Below are 26,419 nucleotides of genomic sequence, written 5' to 3' on the forward strand. Positions count from 1 at the left end.
TTCTTTATCCACCACATTTTTCTCTCCGCCCCCGTTTTCCTCTCCCCTTGCTCCTCCTCCTCACCCCTCGCAGATTTCTCTCTTTCACTCTTTCACTCTCCGATGCTGCTCTTCCTTATCCGTACCGCTCGCCTGCCGACATGAAGCCTCCAAACATCACTGATTTATCCTGCTGCACGCTTCGTAAGTTCTTGATTGATCCCAGCCGCCAACAACAAAAAAGTGAGGGAGGGACAAGAGAGAATGCAAAGGGAGGGAAAGAATCTGAGAGGGAAAGACGAGGAAAGCACAGAGAAAATAAGTGAAATAATACCAGACGGAGGAAGGTGATGAGGCAGAGGAACAGAGTAAATAGAGATGAAGGGAGGAAGAAAGATAACAAGCAGACACAAATGATAAAAAAAGGAAGAGAGACACGGAAACAACACATGGAGGAAGGAAGTGAGGATGAAAGTAAAGGGAGGATGGCAGGAAATAATAAAAGACAGGAAGATTAGGAAAGGAAAACAGGAAGAGGGAAAGAGTAGAGTGGAAGAGAGCATGAAGAGTGGGAGGTGAGGAAAGAGAGAGAGAGAAGGAATGGGATGTAAATAGAGGAAGTAAAATAGAAGGTATGGGGGAGAAGTAAGAAAGTAAAAAGGAAAGGAAGGACAAATGGAAAGAGGTGTGAAACCAGGGAAAAGAAGAAAAGAGTGAGAGAAAAAATTAATGGAGGGAGGCAGGGGGAAATGAGGGAAAGATGAGTGGAGGAGGTGAGGTAGAGAGAAACCCAAGAGGATGAAAATGACGAGAGGTAAAGAAAGAAGGAGGCAAGAAGGAAAGGAAATGAAGGGAATAAGAATAAATGAGGGTGGAGGGAGCAAAGGAAGGAAAGGAAAGGATGGAGGGGGGGAGAAAATAGAAGATCCCTTTTTGAGAGGAGGCAGGGAATGATGGAGGGAATGAAAAAATGAGGGAAAGATGAGTGGATGAGAGGAGGCAGAGGGAGAGCAAACAGCAGAGGAAGGAAATGAAGCAGGTAAAGAAAGAAGTAGACAAGTCGAGGGAGGAATCACAGGAAGAGAAATAAATGAAGGAAGAAGAAGAAGGGAATTGAAGAGAAAAACTACAGGGATAAGAAGGTGGGAGAGAGAGAAAGAGGGAACAAAAAGACAGGAATAGATGAAAGCGAACAAGAGGAGAAGAAAAAGAGAGATAGGAAGTGAGATTATGGCCGAGGTCACATTTTGGAAACCTACTGATGAAATAATTTCAGAGGAGGAGGCGTGATATTTTGGCTGGAGGAAGTGGAAATAAAACCCCGGGATGGCTTTTATCGATCCCTCTTGCAGTCTGTTTGTACATGTTTATGAGGCAAATAGCAAGAGGAAGATGATGAGAGGAAGGATGGAGTGAACAGAGTGGTAAAGAGTGAGCGTGGAGGCGGCGAGTGGTGTGTAAATGCAGGTGGGCCGTATCGATCCGAGTCTGCAGGCTCCTCATCGACTGAGCAGCAGATGAGGACTGATTACACCACAGTTAAGAAGCACATGAAAGGAAGCGGACAGACAGGTTACCTCCTCCCCCAGCCTCCCCTAAGAGGCCATTGATGGCTTCATGAATTCAGTCGTTTGTCCAACGTGTGTCTCCGAAGCCCCCGAATTGAACATACAGGATGGAAAAGAAAGGACAGATGAGAAAGATCACAATCGTCAGTCATATATAGATGTTGTTGGCCCATCTATACTTATCTCATATCTTGATAAAACCCAGAAACCATTTGTTACACTTTCACTTACATTTAGCCACATGGATGCATTTCCATGTGCCAGATAAGAAACCCGAGCACCTCCAGATGGAGAACACTGCACAATGTGATTTAGCCAAGTAGGACATGTTCCTGGATCAACATCCAACATTGCAACATTATCAACCAATCACAACCCTCTGACATCAGTGTGCTACTACCTGCTTCTTTTGAAATTCCTTTGTACTTCTTTAGAGGTATGCTAAGTTTTCCAAATTGAAGTTAGTACAGTTGAACAAAATCCTTAACTTCTTCTTTAATATTTAATATTTAATCATTATAAGCTAACTCGCCAAGATTCTAGCCTATTAGCAAGCTTACTTGTTAGCATAACCTACGTAGTTAACAAGCTAACTCGCTACCCCTGCAGTAGCTCATAAAGATTTTGTTCAGTTACACTGAGTATTTTGTTCAATTGTGCTAATTTCAATTTGGAAAACAGCATACTTCTGAAGAAGCACAAAGGATTTTTTTTTTTAAAAAAAAGTACAGGAGCAGCACACTGATGATGTCAGAAGGCTGTGATTGGTTGATCCTCCTTGGCTAAATCATGTCGTGCAGAGAAGATTCTAGTCCAGATGGAACTGGGTGGAATTTCTAAAAATTTTCAAAAACAGGCAGACTTACAATTACACTTCATGCAGCAACTGGCCCGGTGTACAGAGGTGAGAAAGCAGGCGGGATTTGAACTTCTCTCTCTTCTACTCTAGTTCTCGGTCATTATCTGTACAACTGAGTGCAACACCACTTACACCTTCACGGAAAAACTGTCAAAAGTGTGTGTGGTTATTCCCGTTCATACGATTCATTGTGTCTTGCCCCTCTCTATTGCAACAGGCTTTTCATTCTGCCTTCAAGTGTGGCCATTCAGAACAGACACTTTTGCCTTTAGTTAAGGTCAGATGACACATAGTACAAACATTTTCCTTTGAAGCAAACTGAGTCCTTAAAGCTGTTTCAAAAGTGCCCAAAAAGCCAGTAAAATAGAAAGTGGCAGCTGTAGTATACTAGCTGGAGTGGGCTCTTTGGTAGCCTGATGTTTTTAGGATAACATCCTCTAGACCTTTAGCCTTGAGGATAACATCCTAAAAACATCCTCACATAAACAGAGTAAACAAGAGACCAAAGTTTTGCTCTTCATCATGAGCAGAATAACTGTATCCTGTGGAGTTTCTGACCTTTAGTAGCAACATCGGAGCAGTTTTTTATCGGTGAGTTCCCATTTTGTATGCACACAGGTGACACGATACACAGTCCCGCCAATGAATTTACACTGTTTCACTGATCTACAGGTGGCTGTAATGCACCGAGGAATACAGGATGTAACATGGATGAAACATGGATGTAAACAATTCAGGATTTAAAATACTTTTTCACAAATCTACTCAGTGCTTTTACAGAATCTTTTACAGACAATTTTTAGCCTGATTTCACCGTTCAGACATGTTTTGGCTTTTATTTCATTTCAGTTTTAAAAAAATACATACAATAAAAACACTTACTAAACTTATTAAATGTCCACTGTGACTGGAATAACTATTCAAATCTCTGTAAGTTTATTTTTTATAGTGAAACGAATGGATGTAAACCTGCCTAGAAGGTAGGAAATCAGTCTAAAGTTCAGTCAGCAGTGATGTATATATAAGTTATAATTTATGACCTAGTGTATAACATTAAACTATAATATTTCATTATAACATGAGGTGGAAATTATACCCATGAGACCAGAAAATTGCATTGTTTCAATGTCAAACTACTGTCTTCCTTCATTTTTTGGGCATTGAGCACAGGTTTTATAAGATACTCTTCCAATTTTATGCAATTTGATGAAATCATTGATGCCTAAAAAAGATTTCAAAGTTAAACTCTGCATAAACATCCCGCTACAGTCTTGTTTTTTTTTATCTATCAGTCCTCTAGAGGATTTTCAAAGTTCCTGCTTTGAAAATATTTGCACATGCATGAGTCTGATGTCCACAGTCAGCCAATAATAGATGTCAGTCTTGTCTTGGTTTAACAGGAAAAAAATTTGACATATCTTAGTCATATATATTGTGAGCCATAATGCATGTTTGACTGTTAATATGAATGTACACATGGTCAGATGTGTTCCCACATTATAGTATGATAAATGATTTGGTTGACTGCATGTGAACCAGTATATAAGAAAATGAAAATATAATAAAATGTGCATAGGCTGTATAATCAGAAAAATACTAAATTAATTATATATATATCTTTTTTTACAAAATGTTGTTCGATTACATAACTTTATAACCTCTTTTACTTTTTTTATAACGTTTTGTTTTGCACATAAAATGATAATGTGTGAATACCGATTACTGAAAAACAGATAAAGAGTATTTTTACCTGTATTTTTATGGTCAACGAATATGGTCAAAAGTATGTGGACACCCAAACGTGACACCAATGTATGATAGTTGAACATATTCTTGTAAAAGAAATCACGTATCTCAAGAGACTTCCTGGTTGAATAAAGGTTAAATCTGCTGCTCTAGCAGCCTCTAGAAAGCACAAGATTTTGGAACCTGGCTGCAGGGATTTGCTCCCATTCAGCCGTGAAAACAACTGATGTTGGTCGATGATACCTGGCTCGCAGTCAACGATCCAGTTCATTTCAAAGGTGTTGGATGGGATTGAGGTCAGGACTCTGTGTAGGAAAGTCAAGTTCTCCCACAAAAAACATTTCTTTATGGAGTTGGGTTTGTGCAAGGTTGACTCAAAATTTTTCAAGTCTTAGGCAGTAATCAGGAGCCCAAACGAACGTTGAAACAGGTTTTGCTGTAATCATTCCTCTTGTTCATGCTGACCATTAGAAGATCCCCTCCAAATGTGCTTACAATTTGTGATAAGGGGCAAAATCCACAGCAAAAGTGCTTATCTGGAGCTCATATAAGGATTCAGATGCCTGAGTCAGTCAGATAAAGTGGATATCTTCCACAGTTACAGTCTTTTTAGAAAAAATTTCCCTCTTTGTGTGATGGACAGTCTTTCCGTTCAGCTGCAATCGCAGGATGGTAACAAAAGACTTGATTTGACTCATTTGGACGGCTGAAGCATCGTATTACCTTCAAAGAAACTTTTAAATACATTTTTGTACAGAAGGAGGACTGTGGATTTTTTCCCCCATCACTTCCATTGTAAGTGCATTATGAAGGGATCTTCTAATAGTCAGTATGAACAGGAGGAATGATTACAGCAAGACAAAAAACATACCAGTGTTCATCAGGTGCCTGACTGTTGTTTTAGGACAGACTTTAAAAAAACGTGAACCTATTCTTTAAAGGTGCAGTATGTAGAATTTAGTGTCATCTAGTGGAACAGACTTAGCAGAAATGGAATATAATGTATATATAATATGTTTTAATTAGTGCCTAATCCCATGAAAATAAGAATTATTGTGTTTTTATTACCTTAGAATGAGCTCTTTACGTCTACATAGGAAGCAGGTCCTCTTCCACTGAGCCCCACCATGTTGCACCATCATGTTTCATGTTTCACTGTAGGTTCTCCCACACACTGGGGAGTGGAGAGGTATTCAGTTGGTTGCAATCTGCAGCCTCACTGCTAGATGCTACTGGACCTTAAAGTTTTCCGCTCATTGGAATGAAGCTCAAATCATCAATCAATCAAACTGCCTCAGAACAAGAGAACAGAAATATTCTGACAGCTGTGTCCACACGCACCTTTGACCATAGAGTGTACACTGTTTAGAAAATATCTAAGGAATTCCACTCTTCAGTCATTAATTTAGTGCCACCCTAATCACACCCTAACTCTACTTCTGTAAAGTGTCTTTTGTAGTCACGCAGGTGGCGCAGATGAAAGGGGATATTTAATCGGCTGCAACTGTGTTCGTTCTTTATGATACAGACTCATCAAAATATGTTTGCCGCCACCATTCGGAAACTGTTTCATTCAAATTTTATTTTGCACAGAGCAAACGACTGAAGTGAAATGAGTTTAAAACACACACACACACACAGACACACACACACACACTGCCATGCTAATCAGCTTGGCCGAACACTCTTCAAGTCAACGTCCCCGGCAGGCCTATTTGCAGAGGAATATCAAACGTCCTGCTCGCTATCATTCTTTCCAATTAGAGACTCAGGACTTCATTATTGCCGCCCCGCCGGCTGCAGGCTTCAAACACTTACAGACAGACAGACAGACAGACATGAAGGTCCAGGTTTTTAACTATCTTGAACAATCGCTGTCGAGATTGGAGATTGAAGGACATTACAGACTGTCTCACTTCAGCTTTGGCTGTCCTTCACTGCTTTGTCTGCAAGCCGTCAGGTTATTCTTTAGATTGTACCCTAAAAATATTCTTACTGCTCCAAGATGACTTCTTTGTCACATTTCACATCGAATGGCATCTTCTTGCAGCTCAGAATACATTTCTAGTGATAGAAAGTGAGGGACAAAAGGAGAGAAAACACAAAGAAGCTGCTAATAATGCTCAACAGCCCATCACAGTAAGTTAAATAATACTATGCAGATGGTGTCTTTAACAAATATATATATAAATATACAAAATAAATACTGAAAGTTGATTATTCAGTTTTTCTATGTTGTTGTCCATCTATCCGTGCCATAAATATGAGAACCGTCTTCATGTGAATTGTATAAAGTTTAGGTATTGTCCATGGATAAAGTTTTCATCCATGGATTATACTGGAGTAGAGACACATACTTCACTGGAGAAAAGTAACTCAATGCAACATACTGATTCAAAGTTAATTTGAAAAGGTTTCGGCTCTGTGAGGTGTGAGAGAGAAATCAGAATCAGGACACATCTCACTGCAGTGTGACAAACATTATTGAGCCCCTTCATCCCTCTGTACTTTTGTTTCTCTTCTATCTTTCCTGTGTTATTGAGGTAGCAGTGAGGGGACGGAGAGATGATCCGATGATCTGCTCACAGAGTCACTTTAATCATCTTCGTCCCAGTGCGGGAGGTTTGAGTCAGTGTGAGAAAGAGAGAAAGGGGAAAGACAGAGAGAGAGATCCCTAAGAATGGATAAAAGATTATTTTTTGTCTGATTTGATAAACATGCTCCAGTACCAGATAAGAATTATATACACTTTGATCTAACTGTATCCATTTTCGGTGCTATTTTGTGTGAAGAATGGAGTTCATGTATATACTGATCGTGTATCACTGAAGTGCAGAGAGTCAATATCGTCAAATTGCACAAAACATACACACAAAACAAGCTACAGGTGTAAATGATAAAATCAATATTAGCTGCATTTAAATTATAAATACAATACCAGGACTCTGACTTTGTGTCTGGTGTCTCGCTGACACATCTAAATGGAACAGAGCCATCATTAATGTTGTAATTTACACCTGTGCTAGGATAATTAGTTACACTTGTACAATCATTAATGTTACTAGTTTCACTTAAGCTATTCTGGATATTATTAGTTACACACCTGCTAGCATTGATTTTATTAGTTTTAACCTTGCTATTATTATTAGTTACATGTGGGCTGTTAATAAATAAATACATTCATTAAATGATATTAATGAAATACACCAAAGATGTTTGCCATGAGAAGGCATGATACTTTAGTTCATGAAGGCAAAGTAAACTACACAATTTAAGCATAACAGCCAATAAAAATGGTCAGGATGCTTCAGTTGTTGCCAAGTTAAGTTATACAGTAACTGTCGATTTCGTCCTCAAGTTGCATCAAGAAATCAAACACTTCCTCTGTTTGTCAGTGTGAAAACCAGCGTGAGTGTAAATCATTCTCTAGTGTTTGGGTTGTCGACCATGTAAACAGTGAAGAGAATTTATCATTTAGAGAGAAAGCCGATGTAAATTATATGTAAATATAATTATTATTTAGCTGTACATCAGGCGATGCACTTATTTAACATAATCTAGAGGACTGATTGATCGTGTGTTGGTACTTGTATATATATATATATATATAACTTAGTGAATTAGATTAATAACTGTAAGCAGCAGAAGCTCAAAAACAAGAGAGTAACAGGGAAAGTCAACTGGTTAATTTTCTAAATGTCCACAAAGCATAAGAAATAGCCAAAGGCAGAGTCTGAGCAAGAGAGACTTAATGTGAGGTATCGAGACAAGCTTGTATCCCACAGTGAGCTGTCTAGTATCAATACTCTCATACACCCCCCTACTCTAAAAAAATAAGAAAAAAATGACTCTCTCATCTTTATTCTCACATCTCGATTCAAGTTTACAAGTTTCCTTCTCATGATTTGGACTGTTTATCCAAATCAAAAACTCTGTAAACTTTCAAATCACTTGTAGTGCCTGTAAAAAATGTGTATCCACTGTTATTGTTGTTGTTTTTGTATTATTCTGCATGGGATGACAGCTCTTCACTCGGTGCAGGCTGGAAGGATGTTGGCGCCGACGTCGTGGATGGCTGCTGTGTATCCGCTGACGCCGATGCCACACCGACATTGTTAAAATGTCTCTCGTTCTCTCGCCGATCACTGTCGGGTTCGCCTGTCACTCCGGCGGCAGACACTCTGTGCTCTGTCAGCATATTTAGGCAGAAAAAAAAAGAGAAAACAGAAGTTGGGGAGTGATATGACCAAGGGTAAATGATTTATATTCACCTGCAGTGTGCGAGAAACTGTCAGCGGCTTGTCACGTCTTTCCTGTAATCCGCCGGCTGCATACTGTATGTGACAAGTTGAACTAGAGTTGAGCAAGAGAGATCCATCTGTCACCAGGCTGCCATAGTTAGCTTCTCTTTCTCTTCTGTTTTCTGCTCTCTCACATTTTTCTTTCTGCTTTTTATCTGTTTTTTCTCCATTTCCACCCTTTTTCTGCTTTGCTCCCTCTTTCTTCTATATTCAGTACTTTGATCTCCCTTCCCTCTCTTTACTTTCTCTAATCCACAGGCTGCGTACACTATCTGACAGCGTACACTTACTGTTGAGGTGGAGAATTGCCCCCTATCATAAAAGCCGCTGATTTCCTTATACCATTCAGAGGAGAAAGGGCAAAGTATCTCAGTAGGGAGCGCTGGCTATTTATTAGAAAGGGCTGCTGGCAACACCTCCAGTCTGACTGAAACACTAAAGGGAAAGAATATTATATACTCTGCAGCAGAGAAAATGAGAGCAAGCAAATGATGGAACGAGAGGGAAAGATAATATGGGGCAAAGAGAGAAAAATATTAAATGGGTGAATATAAAACTTCCTTGTCCTGCAGGGTTCTGGAGGAGAGGTCTCTCCATCTTCAGGATGTTCTATACTCACCTCCAGGAGTCGACAGTTTTGTTGTGATCACTGTGACCTAAAGTGTTTTACTGTGGTGGTGCTGAAAAAATGTGGGTTTCTGAGTCAATGTTCCATTTTTCAACCCATGGTGCAGTTCCATTAGTTTGATTTTAGCCACGTTAGTGACTCTTTTAATGTCCTTCTCTCAGTCTGTTCAGCACTTTGGTCTAAACTGAAATATCTGGACAACTATCGGATGGATTGCCGTGAAATTTTAACAGTCAACGCTTCAGAGGATGAATCCTAATGACTTTGATTATCTCTTTCATCTAGCGCCAACAAATCAATATTCACAACATGTTAAGTGTAACTGTATGCTTAGGAAACAGTTAGCATGCTAATCTTTACATGCCAAAGCTGTGCCCAAAATCCCTATTTAATAAATATAAAGTGCATTATATTTACCTTCCACCATCTCATTTGAGTTGATTTTCATGTGAATGGTGACAGTAGTATAGTATAGTAGTTGTATACTATACTATACTACTGTCCTCAAATGTTTCCATTGCATTTACATTACTTTTTGCAAACACTCCCACAAAGTAATGCTTTTTTTGCTGAACTGTACGGCTGACAGTGACGACACAAAATGATGATTATTAGCCAGTGTCCAAAATCTCAAATTGCTGCTCACTATTGATTAAAGTATTTAGTGTCTGCTGTATAGGAAGTAGTGAATGAGGGACTGATTTTGGACAAAGCTTAAAAATCTTAGCATGTTAACATGCTAACTGTAGGGGAGACCAGGGACAGTTGTAACCAAAAAAACAATTTACAAAAAACCATTTACACTGGAATTGTCTATTTGCTATATTATAAACTACAGTGTGTCAACTAGTGAAACAATGTATTTAAGTGGTTTTATGAAATATGTACAGGTTGCAAAATTGATTAAATACAGTCACTCCACTGTTACAACTGTCCCAGCGGTCAGGGACAGTTGTAACATGTCAAAATGTCATATACATAATTAATCAATCAAATACTCGGAATGAAAAAGATTATTTAACATTCATGTTATTGTGACTATTCACCTCTTTTTTTTAAAAAATAATGAAAACCTTTTTTCACACTACATGATAAAAAAGAGGGGAAGCCATCAAATGATAATGCAAGATAATTATTCAATGGGTAGAACACACATCCTCAAAAAGGTTTAAACATGAAATCAAAATGGATTAGTTTGAGGACAACATTCAGTACAGAGTCACATGGCAAATGTCGTATGATTTGGCCACTTTCCTGACTGATTTATCCTGTTTTATGCCATCTGAAGCCCTCTCCAGCAAAGGAAGTGAGACTTTCCTGTCTGTCTTCCTCTTTCTGATATTTAGCACGCTGTAACCAAACACGTGTTTCCACTGACTATTAGCATGCAACTGATTATAATTAATTTAGCATGTAATTTTATGACATTTTACATTTAATTTGCTATCTATCTATTCATCCATCCATCCAGTTCATGTAGGCCTTTTATAAATTAAACTTGGTTTAGGGCAGTTAACAGTAACAAGGCCAGTATCACCAGCCATTCTTTCACCTCATGTTAACTAGCTTGACTGCTAGTTTGACACATGTTAGCCATTTTTATTTTTAGCTTACAAAACAGTGATCATAATAATACTTTTTTGGATTCCTAGACATTTGATCTCAGGGCAGTATCCAAAAAAATACATCTGATAGAAAAGTTACATTTTTACCTGAGTGAGTGTAATCACTATAGCTTGTTTCCGAATTCAAGGTGTTACAATGTTACAACTGTCCCTGGTCTCCCCTACTGTACAAATATATGCATGCTGGACGTTAATTAACATACATGATGGTAAATGTAACATGCTAACAAGCTAAATATTATCTACTAAATGTTGAACATTAGTGTGCAAACATGCCACAAGGTTCTGCTTTGAGTAACAAAGTAATAAAGGACTTTACATTTATTTTTGATTAAAGGCTGATGGAACAATTTCCTGTCAAAATACAATACATAAAATGTCTTATTTATATTAAGAACACTGTCTGATTTCTCAGTTTAAAAGCATGAATTGATCACATACTGTAGTTTTGTTAATATGTTTTAAAAAAGACAATTTTGCTGCCGTGTGTTTTAGTTATGTGGCTACGTTGTCATTTTAATGACCTCATGTAAAGCTTAAATACCAGATTTTTCTTAAACAGTGAAGATTAAATTTGGTGTTAAAGAAGAGATTTTGTCTCTAGACTTCAGTGTTTATATTGAACATTTGAAAAGAGAGGAAGAGGTTATTTTAATAACAGTAACTCAGTCATCATGATGTTTTTATTGTTAGGAATCACTTCTTCCTCTATGTCTGTGTTCTCAAAGTCATTCTGGGAAATGTAAGCAGATCCCCAGTTGCAGTGGAGGTGGTTGAGACAGATTGAGAGAAACTGAGTAGCACAACGTGATAGTAAATTACAACACTTCATCACAAAATCACTACAGAGCACAAATCACAAATCAGTTTCATCTAACAGCGTGAGAGTGGGTTTCATGCAGTTTGCCGTCCAGTCAATGGTCATAATTTCACTGTTAGACATCAGAACAGCATCCCGGATTCATTAGGCTTCTGCTTGCGGTATTTGTGCCCAGCTGTTAACTCAAATATCACAGGTCCCGGGTGGTTTAGGTCATGCTGAGCAGGCATAATTTACATCTGTAGATTAAATATGATTTAGTTTAGAGATGGACATGTCACCGGTGGTTAATTACATCTAGCAGGACTTTATTCCTGTTAATATCCATGCATTCATACAGTGTACATACCATAGTAAGTTAGTTAGAGTTATAGTGAGCTGTGTGACTGCACATGCTAATCCAGCTCAGATGTATCAGGGATGAACGTGACATTAATATTCATGTATGATCTCAGTGTGTGTGTGTGTGTGTGTGTGTGTGTGTGTGTGTGTGTACCATTTAAATGGCATTGTCCATTACCATAAGGTCAAGACAGACTTAACTGTGCTTGTAGATTTCATTTTCTACTTTTATCATCACCAGATCAAAAGCAGCTGTATATTTTCACTCCAGCAGGAGATGTAAGAAGCTTCTAGGACAGATTTGCAGACATCTGTCATGATTATGTTGATATAATATGATTCTATTTATATACAACATAGTTATAAGACAAAGAAGCCAAAAGTGAAATGGAATTTGAATTCTTCAACAAAAAAATTATGTTTATGTGTTCAGTGTTGTCAAATTTGTAGCCCAAGTCCTCAAATAAAAACAGAGAATACGTCAACCAATCAAACTTTATTTGTATACCACCTTTCATACAGGTTAGTGCAATTCAAAGAGCTTCACAGATAACTGACAAGCTGATAATAAAAAGAACAAAATAAGGACAAAATAAGACAGAGAATTTAAAAAAATGTAATCAAATCAATAAAATAGATAATTAATAAAAAAATAAGAAATAGTTCAAACAGATAAAAGACAATGACAAATAAAATAAATAAGCGGAAATAAAACATTTTAAAACATGAACACAATAAAAATAAATGATTATATAAGGTAAATAATGGCCATAAAATAAATAGGTTGGTTTTATGTTTTTTACTTTTAAAGAGATGTAATGTGAGAGACATCACTCGTAGTGATGAACCTACAGATAATTATCAGTGACTCTGCAGCTTTAAAATGAGTTTCAGCTCCTTGTTTATCTGTCCGGCTGCAACTTTACTGTTTTGGTTCACTCTCAGCGCTCTCATAGCATCATTTTTTTAGGCCGCAGCAGGCAGCTGTTTTCAGAATAAAAGCTCTAAAAAGCCACTGTACACTACCTGCTCAGCACCAAACAGCAAACAGACACAGTTAGCTGTAGACTAGCTGGTGAACATAGTGGTAATGTATTTTTACTATACTTTTATAGTTTTTATAAAAACTTTAGCTTTTATACTTTTTTTACTTGTATACTTTTTTGTGCCAGATATTCCTGGATAAAAAGGACATTTTAAAGCAAGACAATGAAGCATTTTGCACAGATATCCATCAAGATAAATGCAGGATTTTGGTTTCCAGTTATTGTTGCGCATGTATCGTTCACGACTTTCACCAATCATTGAAATTATGCCTGGAGGGTGTTTCCTTTCGTGTCTTGTGTGTCTCAGTATTTCATCACCTCTGAGATACTTCAGGCCACGACTGATGATATCTGCCCCTGGTCGACTACTGACTCATAAACACACACACACACACACACACACTGATACACACACATGCACATATATATGGACACACGGAAACACAGATGCTCACACAGGCGCATTAATCTTCAGTGGCATCATTTATTTTCTCACCCGACCACCACCACCGCCACCACCACCAGCGGTCCATGAACATGTCAGTGCTGTAACGTATTGCTGCTGTCTGCTCAGTATTCATGTGGAGTCTGTGATCAGAAAATCAGATAAATCAAGCTTTATTCACAAACGTTCACATGAATGGAGTCGTCACACTGTGCTGAGTGAAAGTATTACACCACAGAATACAAATGAAGACAGTATGGCAGAAATATAAACATCTGTGGTGTCACAATGTCAATAATCTGTGACGTTTAATGAGAGTAAATGTCTTGTGTTCAAACTCTCCATCAATGTCAAACTACAGCCTGACTGATACTGATACTGATACTGATGATTGAGAGATACAAAAAGCTTATAAAAATAAATCAGGTATGTTTTTTACAGAATTGTATCTAAAATATGCACTAAGCAAGACATTTTAAAGTGAAAACATAAACTTGTCAGTCCTCTCTGGTTTCTCAGTTACCTCAGATATATCTTTTATATCAGCTGGCTAAGGTTCTGGAGGTTAACCTCGGATTAATATTGTTCAAAGACAGATGTTGGATGATTGACCGAGTATGGACACAAAAATCTCTGTACCATATGTAGAAAAAAAACTTGTTTGTGATTTGAGAAAAGGTCAAATATACGAGACTGTGAACAGAACAACTTAAGGAGAGAAGTCAACTGCAAGTCCTAGAAAACAATGTTATTAGAAACATCCGATCTTTAAACGTCATATCGCTGTGATTGCAGGTCTGGTTGATTTGGCCACAACTGTAGCTACTGATTATAACATTTTTTTGAATATCACTGTAATAATGAGCTGTACTCTGTCAGATGTATAAAAGATTAAGAGCAACTTTTGTTTGTTAGTTGTTTGTAAGTTAGTCAATAATCAGATAATCAAACTTCTTCGGCTGAATAGTTTACCTCGAGGAGTTAAAGGTGTGCAGCCACATTTTTAATCAATGAGCTTTGTGGTGTGAACGTTTTCTGAGGTTGCTTCACGATAAAAAAAAAAAAGCCAGTGCTTCACCAGTTGAACACTTTCAGCAGAAAATGATCGGTTTGCATTAGCGGTAACTTAATAGCTCTGAATCTTGGAGGAGATCTACAAGTTAGCAGCGAGGTTGATAACAATGAGATAAAACTGAACAGTAACACTGAAATACACGCTTCATGGCTTCCTGTGAATTGTGCATATTTATGCAGTTTAAATCCTGCACCTGACTAGCAGACAGGGCCATAAACTATTATATAAAGTGGTAATTTAAACATTAATTGTATAAATCTTTTTAATGAGGTTTCTTTTACTTACCTCGTTGTTTTTGAGTTTTCTGATTTATGTGAAGCGGTTTCTGTAACACTGTACTTTCCCCTTTGTATTACTAAAAATACTCTATTTGTCTAATTACTGAATGTCAATACACTGAATGACTATTGCTGAAAAATGCTGACCATAATAGTATCAAAAACGCGGACTGATTTCATGAAAACCGTATAACTAATAGCAGAGTGAACTTAGAGGTTGACCTTTGTAGAACTAAATTCAGCAAGTTGAATTCCTCCCTTTATGGATATTTAGATTAATTTTGGATCAATCCAGCAACACAGTGCTGTGTTTTGTTCTGGATTGCAATGATAAAACATGACTCTGGGTGCTGTCTTCTCTTTAGAAATGGTTCTTGAGATTCAAGTCTTTTGGACGTATACCAAACAACAATAAAAACATATTTCTCAGAAATAAAGCTGAATCATTTATCCATGACGACCCCTTAAATAACGCTTCATAATTCAAAATTCTAGAAATCTAAATCAGGGAGTTTTATTCTCTGTGTAGGTGAACAACAAAGTTATCATTAAAAATAAATGTGAAGTTTGAAATAACTCTTGAAACAAAAGAGGAAAAAGAAAATTTCTACACGCTGCTGACTGTGGTGAACACATCACTGTGTTTGAACTTTCAACATGGGTGATAAAAAATGATGGTAAAATAAAATGGCACTAGTTTTAACATTTTAAACCAGCGTATTAAGGCAGAGTGACAGCCAGAAGCAAAGTAAAGTGCTTTTTGTTCTTTTTTACTTCCAACTGAGAGCTGGGATTTCTAATGTGATGCTTCTGTTTTATCTTCACTCACTTTACTGCGGGAAAGAGGCAGTGACATGCACCGAGGCTTCCACTTCACTTTACATCCTTCTCTCTGTACTTCTGCCTCTAACTGACTAAATAGTACGTATTTAAATGTCACCGGCGCTTTCATAAGTTACTGGAAATAAGAGATTTTTTTTTCTTTTGTAACCCTTCTGTTTTGTTACACTTCTCAGGAAAGTTAGGTGAAATTCAGAAAAACATAGCACTTCACAATACTTTACCTGGATGGTAGATGGTAGTGATAAATTCATTCATATAGCACCTTTCTAGTCTTCCAACCACTCAAAGCACTTTACACTACAAGCCACATTCACACACACATTCATACACTGATGGCACAACCTTCTGGAGCAATTTGGGGTTCAGTATCTTGCCCAAGAACACATGTGGACTGGGGGAGCCGGGAATCAAAAGGCCGGTCTTCCGGTTAAAGGACGACCTGCTCTACCTCCTGAGCCACAGCCGCCCCTGAATGGTGAAATTACTCTGTATATTGTAAATAGCTTTATTTATTATTGACTGATTATGCAGACAGTATTAAATATCCATCCATCCATACATTTTCTTCACCGCTAATCCTCTAGAGGGTTGCGGGGGAGCTGAAGCTAATCTCAGCTGACATGCGGCGAGAGGCGGGGTATGACCAGGACAGGCCGCCAGTCAATCACAGGGCAAACATATAGTATAGAGACAGACAACCATTCACACTTAGATTTCACACCTACAGGCAATTTAGATTCACCAGTTAACCTAAGCTGCATGTTTTTGTTCTGTGGGAGGCAGAGGAAGAACATACAAAGTATTTAAGTTCAAGTATTTAATATCCAGCACTGAATTTCATCTTGCTACTGCAGGCATACTTTCTATCCATTTGGGTAAAAAAAAAAAAAAAAAAAGAGTAGAACAGAAGTGGCTCCATCTGTAGCAGTCATCAAGAGCAGAGTTATCTATCCCATATGGGCGAGCTGAGGCTGCACTTTGCATAAAAATATTTATTTCCCTGACTTTTCTACAGGTTGTGCCATGTTATGAACAGCTCCCCCGAGGAGCGAAGGTGTTGTAAATATCTCCACAGACACCACAGAAACTCAACTATTAAATGTCTGTTTATTGAAAAATACTCAAACATGTCAAACTTGTCCTGCCACAACCCAGTCTGTCCAGGTGGCTTCAGAATAAATCATTTGAATAAGAGAAAGTTTCTCAAACACAGGTGTGTACTATGTGATGATAATATAAGTGGTTAGATTCCCTTTTGTCATACTTTTGGGCTGTAGTGTCTGAGGTATGATTAATTTTCATATTTTATTTTCCTTTTTGCACCTCTCTAGCATTGTGTCACGAGTGCTTTCAAAGTTAAATAAAACTAATTATTTTCAAAAACTGCAGTGTATCAAAATTAGATACTAACCAGCTGAAAAGACCTAATGTTACTTCACTCTCATATTCTAATTTACAGGATTCTGCTTGCTGATTTTCTATATTTTTCTTATTGTCAACAAATCTCATGTTTGGATCCAAACCGACAATTAACTGATCTACTAACAAGTATTGTGTGTGTATCCAAAATATGTTATTGATATATTTTATTCCTCTGTGCTGTAGACCTTATTTGTTGTCCAAAATCTATTAAAAACACACCAATGATCCATATCGCTGCACTGAGTTACATTTTCCTTCACCATGAAGACAACGGTTACGGTAGTTTGTTTAGAAACGACTCCAAAGACTAATAACAGAGATCATATTTACAGTCTCCAGTGAGTAGTTCTGTGTAAGGCAGACACCACTGAGCATGTGCAAGAACTTCTGTTTACAGCTTCACTAGCTTGTTGTGCTACATATCACAACCTCTTGAATTCACACTGAAGTTATTTACAAAGCACAATGTAGCACAAAGTGCAAAGGTGTTGCTCACTGACTTGTTTTTAAAGATCTCCTTCAGACGTGTTTTAAGATATATAAAAATACTCTGCTTTGAATCTGCTTTTCCCTGCAAAAAAACGTTCAATTATCATGTTAAAATCTTTAAAAGGACATCTCCTTCTCCCTCATGTAAATTCCAGAATCTATGAATATGTAAATATTTTTCATTTCAAAGATGTCTCCTATTTCACTGTAAAGCCCACTCTCAGTGTTTGTGCACTGGAGTCTTCAAGTTTCCACGTTACGTAAATACATACTGGACCACGACTGGCTCCAAAACTAGTTGTGATGTCACAAATCCCGCTTGTAAGTACACACCTTAAACTGAGATTAAAGGTGAGCAAAGAAAAACTTTTCCACTTTCAGAAGAAGAATGTGAAAACAGCCTTCGTCAATCTTTTTGTCAAATTGTGCACATACATCAGTCTGCACAGTGAAGCTCAAACATTCAACTGAAGGAATAAGAAGAAAAACACATTTTTGAGTGGAGGGAGATATTCATAGTTTTTGGACAACAACAGAGCTCTACGACACAGAGGAATAAGATATATCAGGCTTTGGATACAAACACAACACTTGTTAGTAGATCAGTTCATTGTTGGTTTGGCTCCAAACATGAGACAAACATTTGTTGAGAATAAGAGAAAATTACCAGCCTTCAACATCATTATCTTATTCTACAGATAGGTTAAAGCTGGAACCTGTAAAATATACAGATATTAATGCTGTACTCCCATATAATGATAACATTTTATAACTCTAATACTGCACTATTCAGTCATCGGATATGTTTTTTTTTCTGAACATTGAAAGCTCAACAGTCAAACTCCCCTGTCACTGCAACATATATTTCCCCTTGTTGTAAGCAGGGTACTTTGACAGTCCCATAATAGAGATGTCAAAGGTTTGATGTGTTGAGTGAGACACTGGGCCCTCACCTGAACTCTCTCTGGATTGGGGCTAAATGCCAGCAAATATTGCATTTGACAAGGAAGTTTTTGTTCTTACTGGTGAAAACTTCAATGTGTGTCACAGCGCGAGAAGCATTTGGATTCCCAGCGGTGCCTCAAAACTCTTGAAAATACATTTAGTCATGGCCATTGATCTGCGCCTGATGCTTTGTTGATTTGATGTACCTGAATGATTCGGTCTATTCTAGCTGTGCTGCTGCATTGACACTACAGTCAATCAGAGCCTCAGAGTGAGGGCCAGCCAAGTATTATGTCATATGTTGGGGTTTTTTTAATGCTCTAGGTTTGTGCTTCACCACAATAAAGCAATGTAATGTAAGACATATTTCTCCTAATGTATATAACGCTTGATACTTTTGCGTCTCTAGAAAGACAGAAAAGGCAGGAAATGATGCAGTAAATACCAGCGACAGAAGAAGTATTCAGATTCTTTACATAAGTAAAAGCAGAAATACTGTAGTCTTAAAAATCCTCCATTACAAGTAAAAGTCCTGAATTCAAAATGTTAAGTAAAAGTACATAAGTATTATCAGCAAAATGTACTATGTACTGTAAATGTAAAAGTAAAAGTACTGATTATGCAGTCTGGCTTCTTTTAGAGTGTTATGTAGAGGAGAATTACTTGATCACTCAATAAACACACAAAGAGAACTAGAAGTAGAAGTCAGAAGAACAATGCATCATATTTCTGAGAGACAAAGAATTAGTTAAACTTAAACTTAAACTTAAAGTTTTTGTCTGACAAGTAGCGCTAAACCCTCAACCCTGAACAATCCTTAAACAGAAACAAAGGTCCAGAGTTCAACTAGCCCAGGAATAGTATTTCTTCACAACCATATATGCCAGAATGACAGCACACAGGTGTGGACCAAAGCAGCATCACAACATAACATTGCTATCACATTAAATTAAAGAACAAACAACACTGTCTTCTAAAGGCTTGTCAAATCAACACACAGAAATCTACATAAACTAACAATCAACTGTCTCATTTTACACAGCAAGGAACTAAGTTTAAAATAGACACAGCAGGAAAAACCAATATAAAGTGTCTTAGTGAGGTGTTGATCCACCAGAACAGCTTCAGTGCACCTTGGCATTGATTCTACAGTCTCTGGACTCTACTGGAGGGATGAACATCATTCTTCCAAAAGATATTCCCTCATCTGGTGTTTTAATGATGGTGGTGGAGAGTGCTGTCGAACACGTCAGTCCAAAATCTCCCATAGGTGTTCATCTGGGTTGAGATCTGGTGACTGTGAAGGCCATAGTATATGATTCACATAATTTTCATACTCATCAAACCATTCAGTGACCCCTTGTGCCCTGTGGATTGGGGCATTGTTGTACAGGAAGAGACCACTCCCATCAGGATAGAAATGTTTCATCATAGGATAAAGGTGATGACTCAGAACACCTTTGTATTGATTTGCGGTGACCCTTCCCTCTGAGAGTACAAATGGACCTAAACCGTGCCAGCAAAATGCTCCCTAAAGCAGATCCCCTCACTGTAGGGGTCAAGCATTCAGACCTGTACTAGTATTTCCTTTAATTTGTCGTCCATCTGTATATACATATTCTAACTATACGTAGTGGCCAAAGTGTCAAATAGTGAGGTTAACGTATGTAGAAGTAAAAAACACTGGCTTCAGACTGCTCTGAATACTTGGTTTCCAACGTTTTTTTTCTCCTTTTAGCTTTCTTTATATAGCTATAGCTTTTCTTTATATGGTCGTCTGCTCCACACACAGCGCGTGAGTTCACTGTTCCGCTCCACTAACATTATGGCATTTTATATTGTTTTGGGTTGTAACGCTGAGCCATGACTCCATTACACAGCAGGGCAAAGTAAAATAAGTAGTTTACCTGTTGGAGATGTGCTGGTCGTCTGCAGCTCTTCATCAAACATCATCATCACTGTGGCTGTTTCTGCTTGTACTATTCCTCCTTGCATTATTTCTAACTGATCTGCTGAACAAACAGCTCCGAATATCTTGTTGTTTCAACTGGTTTTTGCTAATGAAGCTCTGCTAAGTTGCTTAGGAACACATTTCACTTCCTGTGAATTCTTCACAATGACAGTTTCCCATTATTTAGTCATTTAAAAGCTTTTAATTTGAAGCAGTAAAGCAGGAAATGTTGGGTTTGCATCAGTGGTAACTTAACACAACTCTGATATGGCTGCCCCTCAGCAGGCTTCCAGAAAGCTGGCCAATCAGAACAGAGTGGGCTCATCAGGAGGGGGGCCTTAAAGAGACAAGAGCTAAGTCTGCCTGTTAGAGACACAGGCTGAACTGAGAGGCTGTGTAAAGGACCACTATAAGATAACTATAAGTTTTTTTTAGCTGTGAATCATGCAAATCTACTCTAGTAGAGTCCAAAAATAAAAATATAGAGCTGGAAATGAGCATAATAGGTAGCACAGAAAATGAAGCATATTGAGGTCACATTCAGCTGTTGTAGCAACTTTTTCTTCTTTTTCCTTCTTGATAAAATAACATTTTTAGTTTTAAAATACCCTTATAATATTCCATCAGAGTATACTTCCCTATCAAATGTGTGTGAGTCTGTGGTATCAGTGAGGCGAGCTGAGGGCCGCTGTGCTCGCTGACTGGAGCCGTATAGATCGGCAGAGTCTCACAGATTATGTCCATTGATTGGACAGGAGGGGTTTTTGATTTCAACTGACAGCAGCCTCCTGTCTGACGTCTGTTGTGTTCTGTGATTTCAGGGGCCGAAGGAGCCGTGTTCAGCAAATCAGTGGAGACACCACATGTCAGGGCCGAGCCGTTCAAAGAGCTACGGTGAGTCTGTTTGTGTCATAGCATGCAAAAACATGCAAAAAAAATTGGCCATGTGCAGTAAATAAACAGGTGTGTTAGAGTGCAAACTGAGGCAGACACACAGACGTCAATGAATATAAATTGTAAACATCAATTATAAAGTCATCCTGCATCTAGTGTTTTAATGTAATGCAATATAATGCTCAGCTCAATATAACATAAACAAACCAAAACCTCCATAGAGATAAATCATTCACTTTAGGACCAACATACACAGACCAGCATTCATAAACAAATCTTTCTACTCTATGGTCTACTGCACAGTGTGTCTGTGTGATCTGTACTGAGGTGATCAATTCAAGTCAAGCAAAAATACCAAAAAATTAACTGGTTTCAGCTTCTCAGATATGAAATTGTTTTGTTTTTCGTCATCCTCGGTGATAGTAAATTCAATATATTTGGGGTTTTGGCTGTTGGTCACACAAAAGCAGCTTGGTACAAATGAATAATTGAATTATGGAGAAAACAGTCAGCAGATTAATTAATTATTTAATTAGGAACACAATATAAAAACAAGAAGATATGGTTAAGACAGTAAGTAATAAAATAATGGATACTACAAATAACAAATTTGCCTCAGGGGGCTTTATAAGGAAGAGCAAGAGAGGAGGAATCCCTCTTCCAGGACGGACAATCATGCAATAGATGTTGCACCGTAGCGCTTGGCAACAGTATGTAAGTGTGTGAAAGACAGAGAGATTATAAAAATACATTTTAAAAGTAGTTTTACTAGATTATTGCTAAAAACAGATTTTAAAAAAAGACATAACAGACCTACTTTACATATTTAATTGGCACTGTGAAAGTTAATGCACTAGACTGGAGCTGCAGTGACCAGTGCGATACAGGAAATTGCACCTGAATTTGTAAATCTGGAAAAGCAGGTGTAAAATTAGTTGATTTAGTCTTCAGTAGAAGTTCAGACAATTATTTCACCTAAATGACGGCAGTAAAGAATTTTGCATCAAACTAAAATATGCATACATGGTTTTACATTTTATTTGTTTGTTTAGTTTGTTTGTTTATTGGGATTAACTGTTGCCTTGGTAACTGGGGTCCATATTAAAATATAATACATATAATTCATGTTTGCAGTTACATTACATACAGTAAATATTATAAAGTAGTTACAATATTACCACTGCATCCAACAATGAAATTACGTCACGATCATACATATACAAAACAATTAATAAATAATAAAACGGTTTAAAGGGGTTAACAAGTCAGGCAAAATAAGAATAACAATATCGGTTCAACTAAACACACATTTAAAAAAAAAAAGCTTATTTATTTTGCAGGCCTCTCTTTAAGAATAATAAACAAACAAATCTTCAGCTTCTTCTTAAAACTTTTTTTTGTAACTTCTTGAGATATAAAGCATGGCAGACTGTTCCAGTGACATGTTGCTCTATACAACACTGTTCTCACCTTTGTGTTTCCCTGCAGCCTCCTGCTTCAGTACTTTGTGTTTTTCTTAACTCACTGCCGCTCTGCTTTCAGCAATAATCTAGTAAAAATACACTTTTCTATTTGTATAATCTCTCTGGATATGTCTTTGTTTTTCACACACCAACTGTTGCCAAGTGCTACAGTGGGGTCTAATATTCGGTACTAATCACAGAAATAACACATCTTGATTTCTCTGCCAATGTTTAGTTTTATGATGCTTATGGCTTTAAAACCCAGTTTGATCCATTTGATGCATTTATTGGACCTTTTTTAAACATGATTTTGCCTAAAAATGTACCCTTAAGTGAGTTAGGAACTATGAACTCATTTCAACATTGACTTTTTTTAAAAGTATATTGTATTTGCATGTGATTCAGCCCTGAGGTCACAACACTGACTCAACTCAACTCAGATGCACAAAAGATCTTGTTGCATCTCAGTTGAGTGGGGAGAAAAACAGTGAACACCTCGTAAAGAGGCAGAATTTAAATGTAGAAATCTATGAAGTTGTGGAAAGAGCAGTTTTTAATGGGCAGTTAGTGCTCCTGTCCAGTAATGTTTGTCTGTAGAGGCCAGGATGAGAGCTGTGTTGGGTCATCTTGTCTCAGAGATCAGTGGGTCAACAGATACCTCTTCCCTCCCCATCTTCTTTTTCCTCTTTTTCAGTCCTTCTCTGTTTCCAAATAAACACTCAGATGCTCATCGGAATTGACAAAATATCAGAGCTACATGTCCTGTGTCAGGGGTAAAAGTAAAAGGAGAGACATGAGAGAGAAACCAGAACAAGATTTGGTTAAAGAAAGACTTGGAAACAGAAAAGGTTTGAGAAGAGGTGAGAGAAAGAATGAGGAGGGGAGACTGTGTGTGTGTGTGTAGTGGTGTATTCAACCATATTTTGGTGGAAAAATGAGTTTTTGGAACATATTGATAAACAGTAGAGAAGTGGATTATGCTGCTGCAAGGGTTTGACATATATCTAAGGATGTTTTGATCATTTTTCAAAGCTGCTGCTCAGTAATCTATTTCTGATACTTGCTACAAATGAAAACTGTACAAGTCTTCCATTAGAGTTCAGCATGTTTGTTTCATTTCAAGTCCTCCAACTTAAACAACAAAATATAAATACAAAATGCCTTAATTAAAAAAAACTTTCATTTTCTGATGTGACACCACTGTGGTTAAGACATAGTTTGGGTTAAATAAAAGTTACTCTGTTACACTTAAGTGGCCTTAACTACTTGGTTTAGGTTGGAGGAGGATTGTGGTCATGGTTAAAAGAAACTAACTGTGAAACATTTTGTTGACTCGTCATTAGACAAGACCTTTACAAACTTTTGTGCTCAAGGGAAAGTTGGGTGAGTTGTTCAGCCATGACTTTGAAAATCTTTTAGATAAAACTAAGCAACACTTTCTGTACTCGACAAACTCCTCCCAGCACTCCTCTCATGGCTGAATATTTAGCTGATTCAAAAGAACAACTTAACTCTCGCTGGATTTCAGAAAGAGACTTCTCCTTGAGTGAGACTTGGTTCGACACCATAACAAACACACCAGATCAAGTGAAAGTTAAAGAAAAACATTTCATTTCAGACACTTCTAATAACAATCTGAGCCTGTCAGTGGCAAAAACAAGCACTTTTATTGGACGTACATTGATGTGATTGATATTGCCCCAAAGGATTACAATGCAGCCCATTTCACAACTGCCAGCTGCAGCTTTCTCACTCAATACTGGACCAATTTCAACAATTGTTGTCCCCTTTAGTCACTTAGACACAAAAAGAAAAAAAATACCAAAGTTTCCCTTTAACAGGTTTGTTATTAAACAGAATTTTTTAATCTTTGACATCAGACAAGACTCTAATTCCACATAAAAACATACATTGATGTTCACAAAAAAAAAATCAAGGCACCGCAATGGTTCATCAAGGTACAAAAGTTTTAAAGTCTTTATTATAGCGTGGTGGTCAAACAATCAGACACTGAGACAAGTGAATTTAGTGCTTCAGTCACACATGTGGGAATTTTCATACTCACATTTGCTTCCTACATTATACTTGTACTCAATAAATGTCACAGATAATAGTAAAGAAAATAAAAACGAATACACTGTCAGTGATAATAGTAGTAAAGACATTTATAGAGATAACCATATAACTATAAATATTTGTCCTATATTTGACCTTTTTGGGAATTTGTTCCCTTTTTTTGTGGACTTGTGCATCAAGAGCACCTGCTTTGTGTCACCTTGTTGTCAGATCCAGAAAGCACTTCCTCCTCTTTTTTATCATAAATCAGAGCTATAAGGAGAGTCAAGGTTGGACTTACATTTATCAGGTGGATACAAACACAAGTCCCACGGGATGATAATATTGCTCTGTGTCTGCTGAATGTGTAAAAGGGTAAGTGTTTAATAAAATATCAGGGCTGTGTGTCTGTGAGCTGAATATTCACTTCTTCCACAACCGAGTGATGAAAAAAAACACATATGAATGCAGCTGTAAATAAATCCATGTTTATTTTACGCCTTAAATCCAAGCTGACCACAGTCTCACATTTCTCTACAAGGGGACATATTACAGCCACTTTTCATGCCTGAGGGTTTGCTAATCAAAATATTTTGGGTGGAATATCACTTTAAGGCAGACAGGTGTCACAAGTTATCAGCTCCCTGACAGACATCAGTCAGATTCAACTCAGACTGACTGTGCGGCTGCATCCTTCCTTCAACCTTCTCCTCTGTGTATATGTCCTGTGTGTGTGTGTGTGTGTGGACAGCCAAGGATGTCTCCTCGGTGTAAACGTCTTGTTTATCATCTCACTTCTGCCTCTGCTGTCAGATGTGATGACAGTCAATCAGAGCAGAAAGAGAAACAGAGAGAGAGGGGGATGTTTATGACGGGACAGAAAATAAGAGAAAGAAGAAGAAAAAAGACAGAGAGGGAGCGCTGCGGTGTACAGAGTGACAGTGAAGGAGCGAGAAAGGAAGCTGAAACAGAATAACTAAATTCATATTTGTCTGCATACTTATTATGATTTAAATCTTGAACCTCTTGACTTTTTCTTCCTGGTAATTCAAGTATTTATTAACCTTTTCTGAACTGAAATATGGCAAAAATATTACGGTGTCAAAAACATCCACATTAGCCCCTCAGTCCACCCGCACAGGTGTTTTCACACACCTTAGCTCTCCTCAGGACTGAGTAGGTGTGTACAGGCAAACACAGCTTCTGTTCTGTTTGTGTTACGGTGAAGTCGGTCAGTTTGCCCTTTCTGTCCACTTTTGCCCACAACTTCTGATCAGATTTTCATGATTTTTAAGGTTACTTCTTGTGCCTAAATGATTTTGGTAAACCCCCGTGCTTTCACCTACCATACTTGTACACATTATTGGGGTGGCTGTGGCTCAGGAGGTAAAGCGGGTCGTCCACTAATCGGAAGATTGGCGGTTCGATTCCCAGCTCCTCCAGTCCGCATGTCGATGTTTCCTTGGACAAAATACTTCACACTAAATTGCTCCTGTGTGTGAATGATTAGTGTTCCTCTGATGGGCAGGTTGGGACCTGGCATGGTAGCCCCTGTACCCATTCTACTTTTACAACTGTGTTGTTATTGAATGAGTGAATGTGATTCGTAGTGTAAAAAGCACTTTGAGTGGTCGGAAGAGTAGAA

At 37.8% G+C, this 26,419-nt stretch overlaps 1 protein-coding gene across 1 annotated transcript in view; it reads left to right on the forward strand.

Moving 5' to 3' along the window:
• The window catches only part of sgcd (sarcoglycan, delta (dystrophin-associated glycoprotein)), a 184,231-nt gene that overhangs the window by 133,946 nt on the left and 23,866 nt on the right, over positions 1 to 26,419 (forward strand). The window contains exon 6 of the mRNA XM_067608896.1: positions 21,184 to 21,256. Coding sequence (XP_067464997.1) covers positions 21,184 to 21,256 — 73 coding nt within the window. The remainder of the gene's footprint in view (positions 1 to 21,183; positions 21,257 to 26,419) is intronic.

The sequence above is a fragment of the Thunnus thynnus genome, chromosome 13, assembly GCF_963924715.1.
Source record: "Thunnus thynnus chromosome 13, fThuThy2.1, whole genome shotgun sequence".
NCBI classification, from domain to species: domain Eukaryota; kingdom Metazoa; phylum Chordata; class Actinopteri; order Scombriformes; family Scombridae; genus Thunnus; species Thunnus thynnus.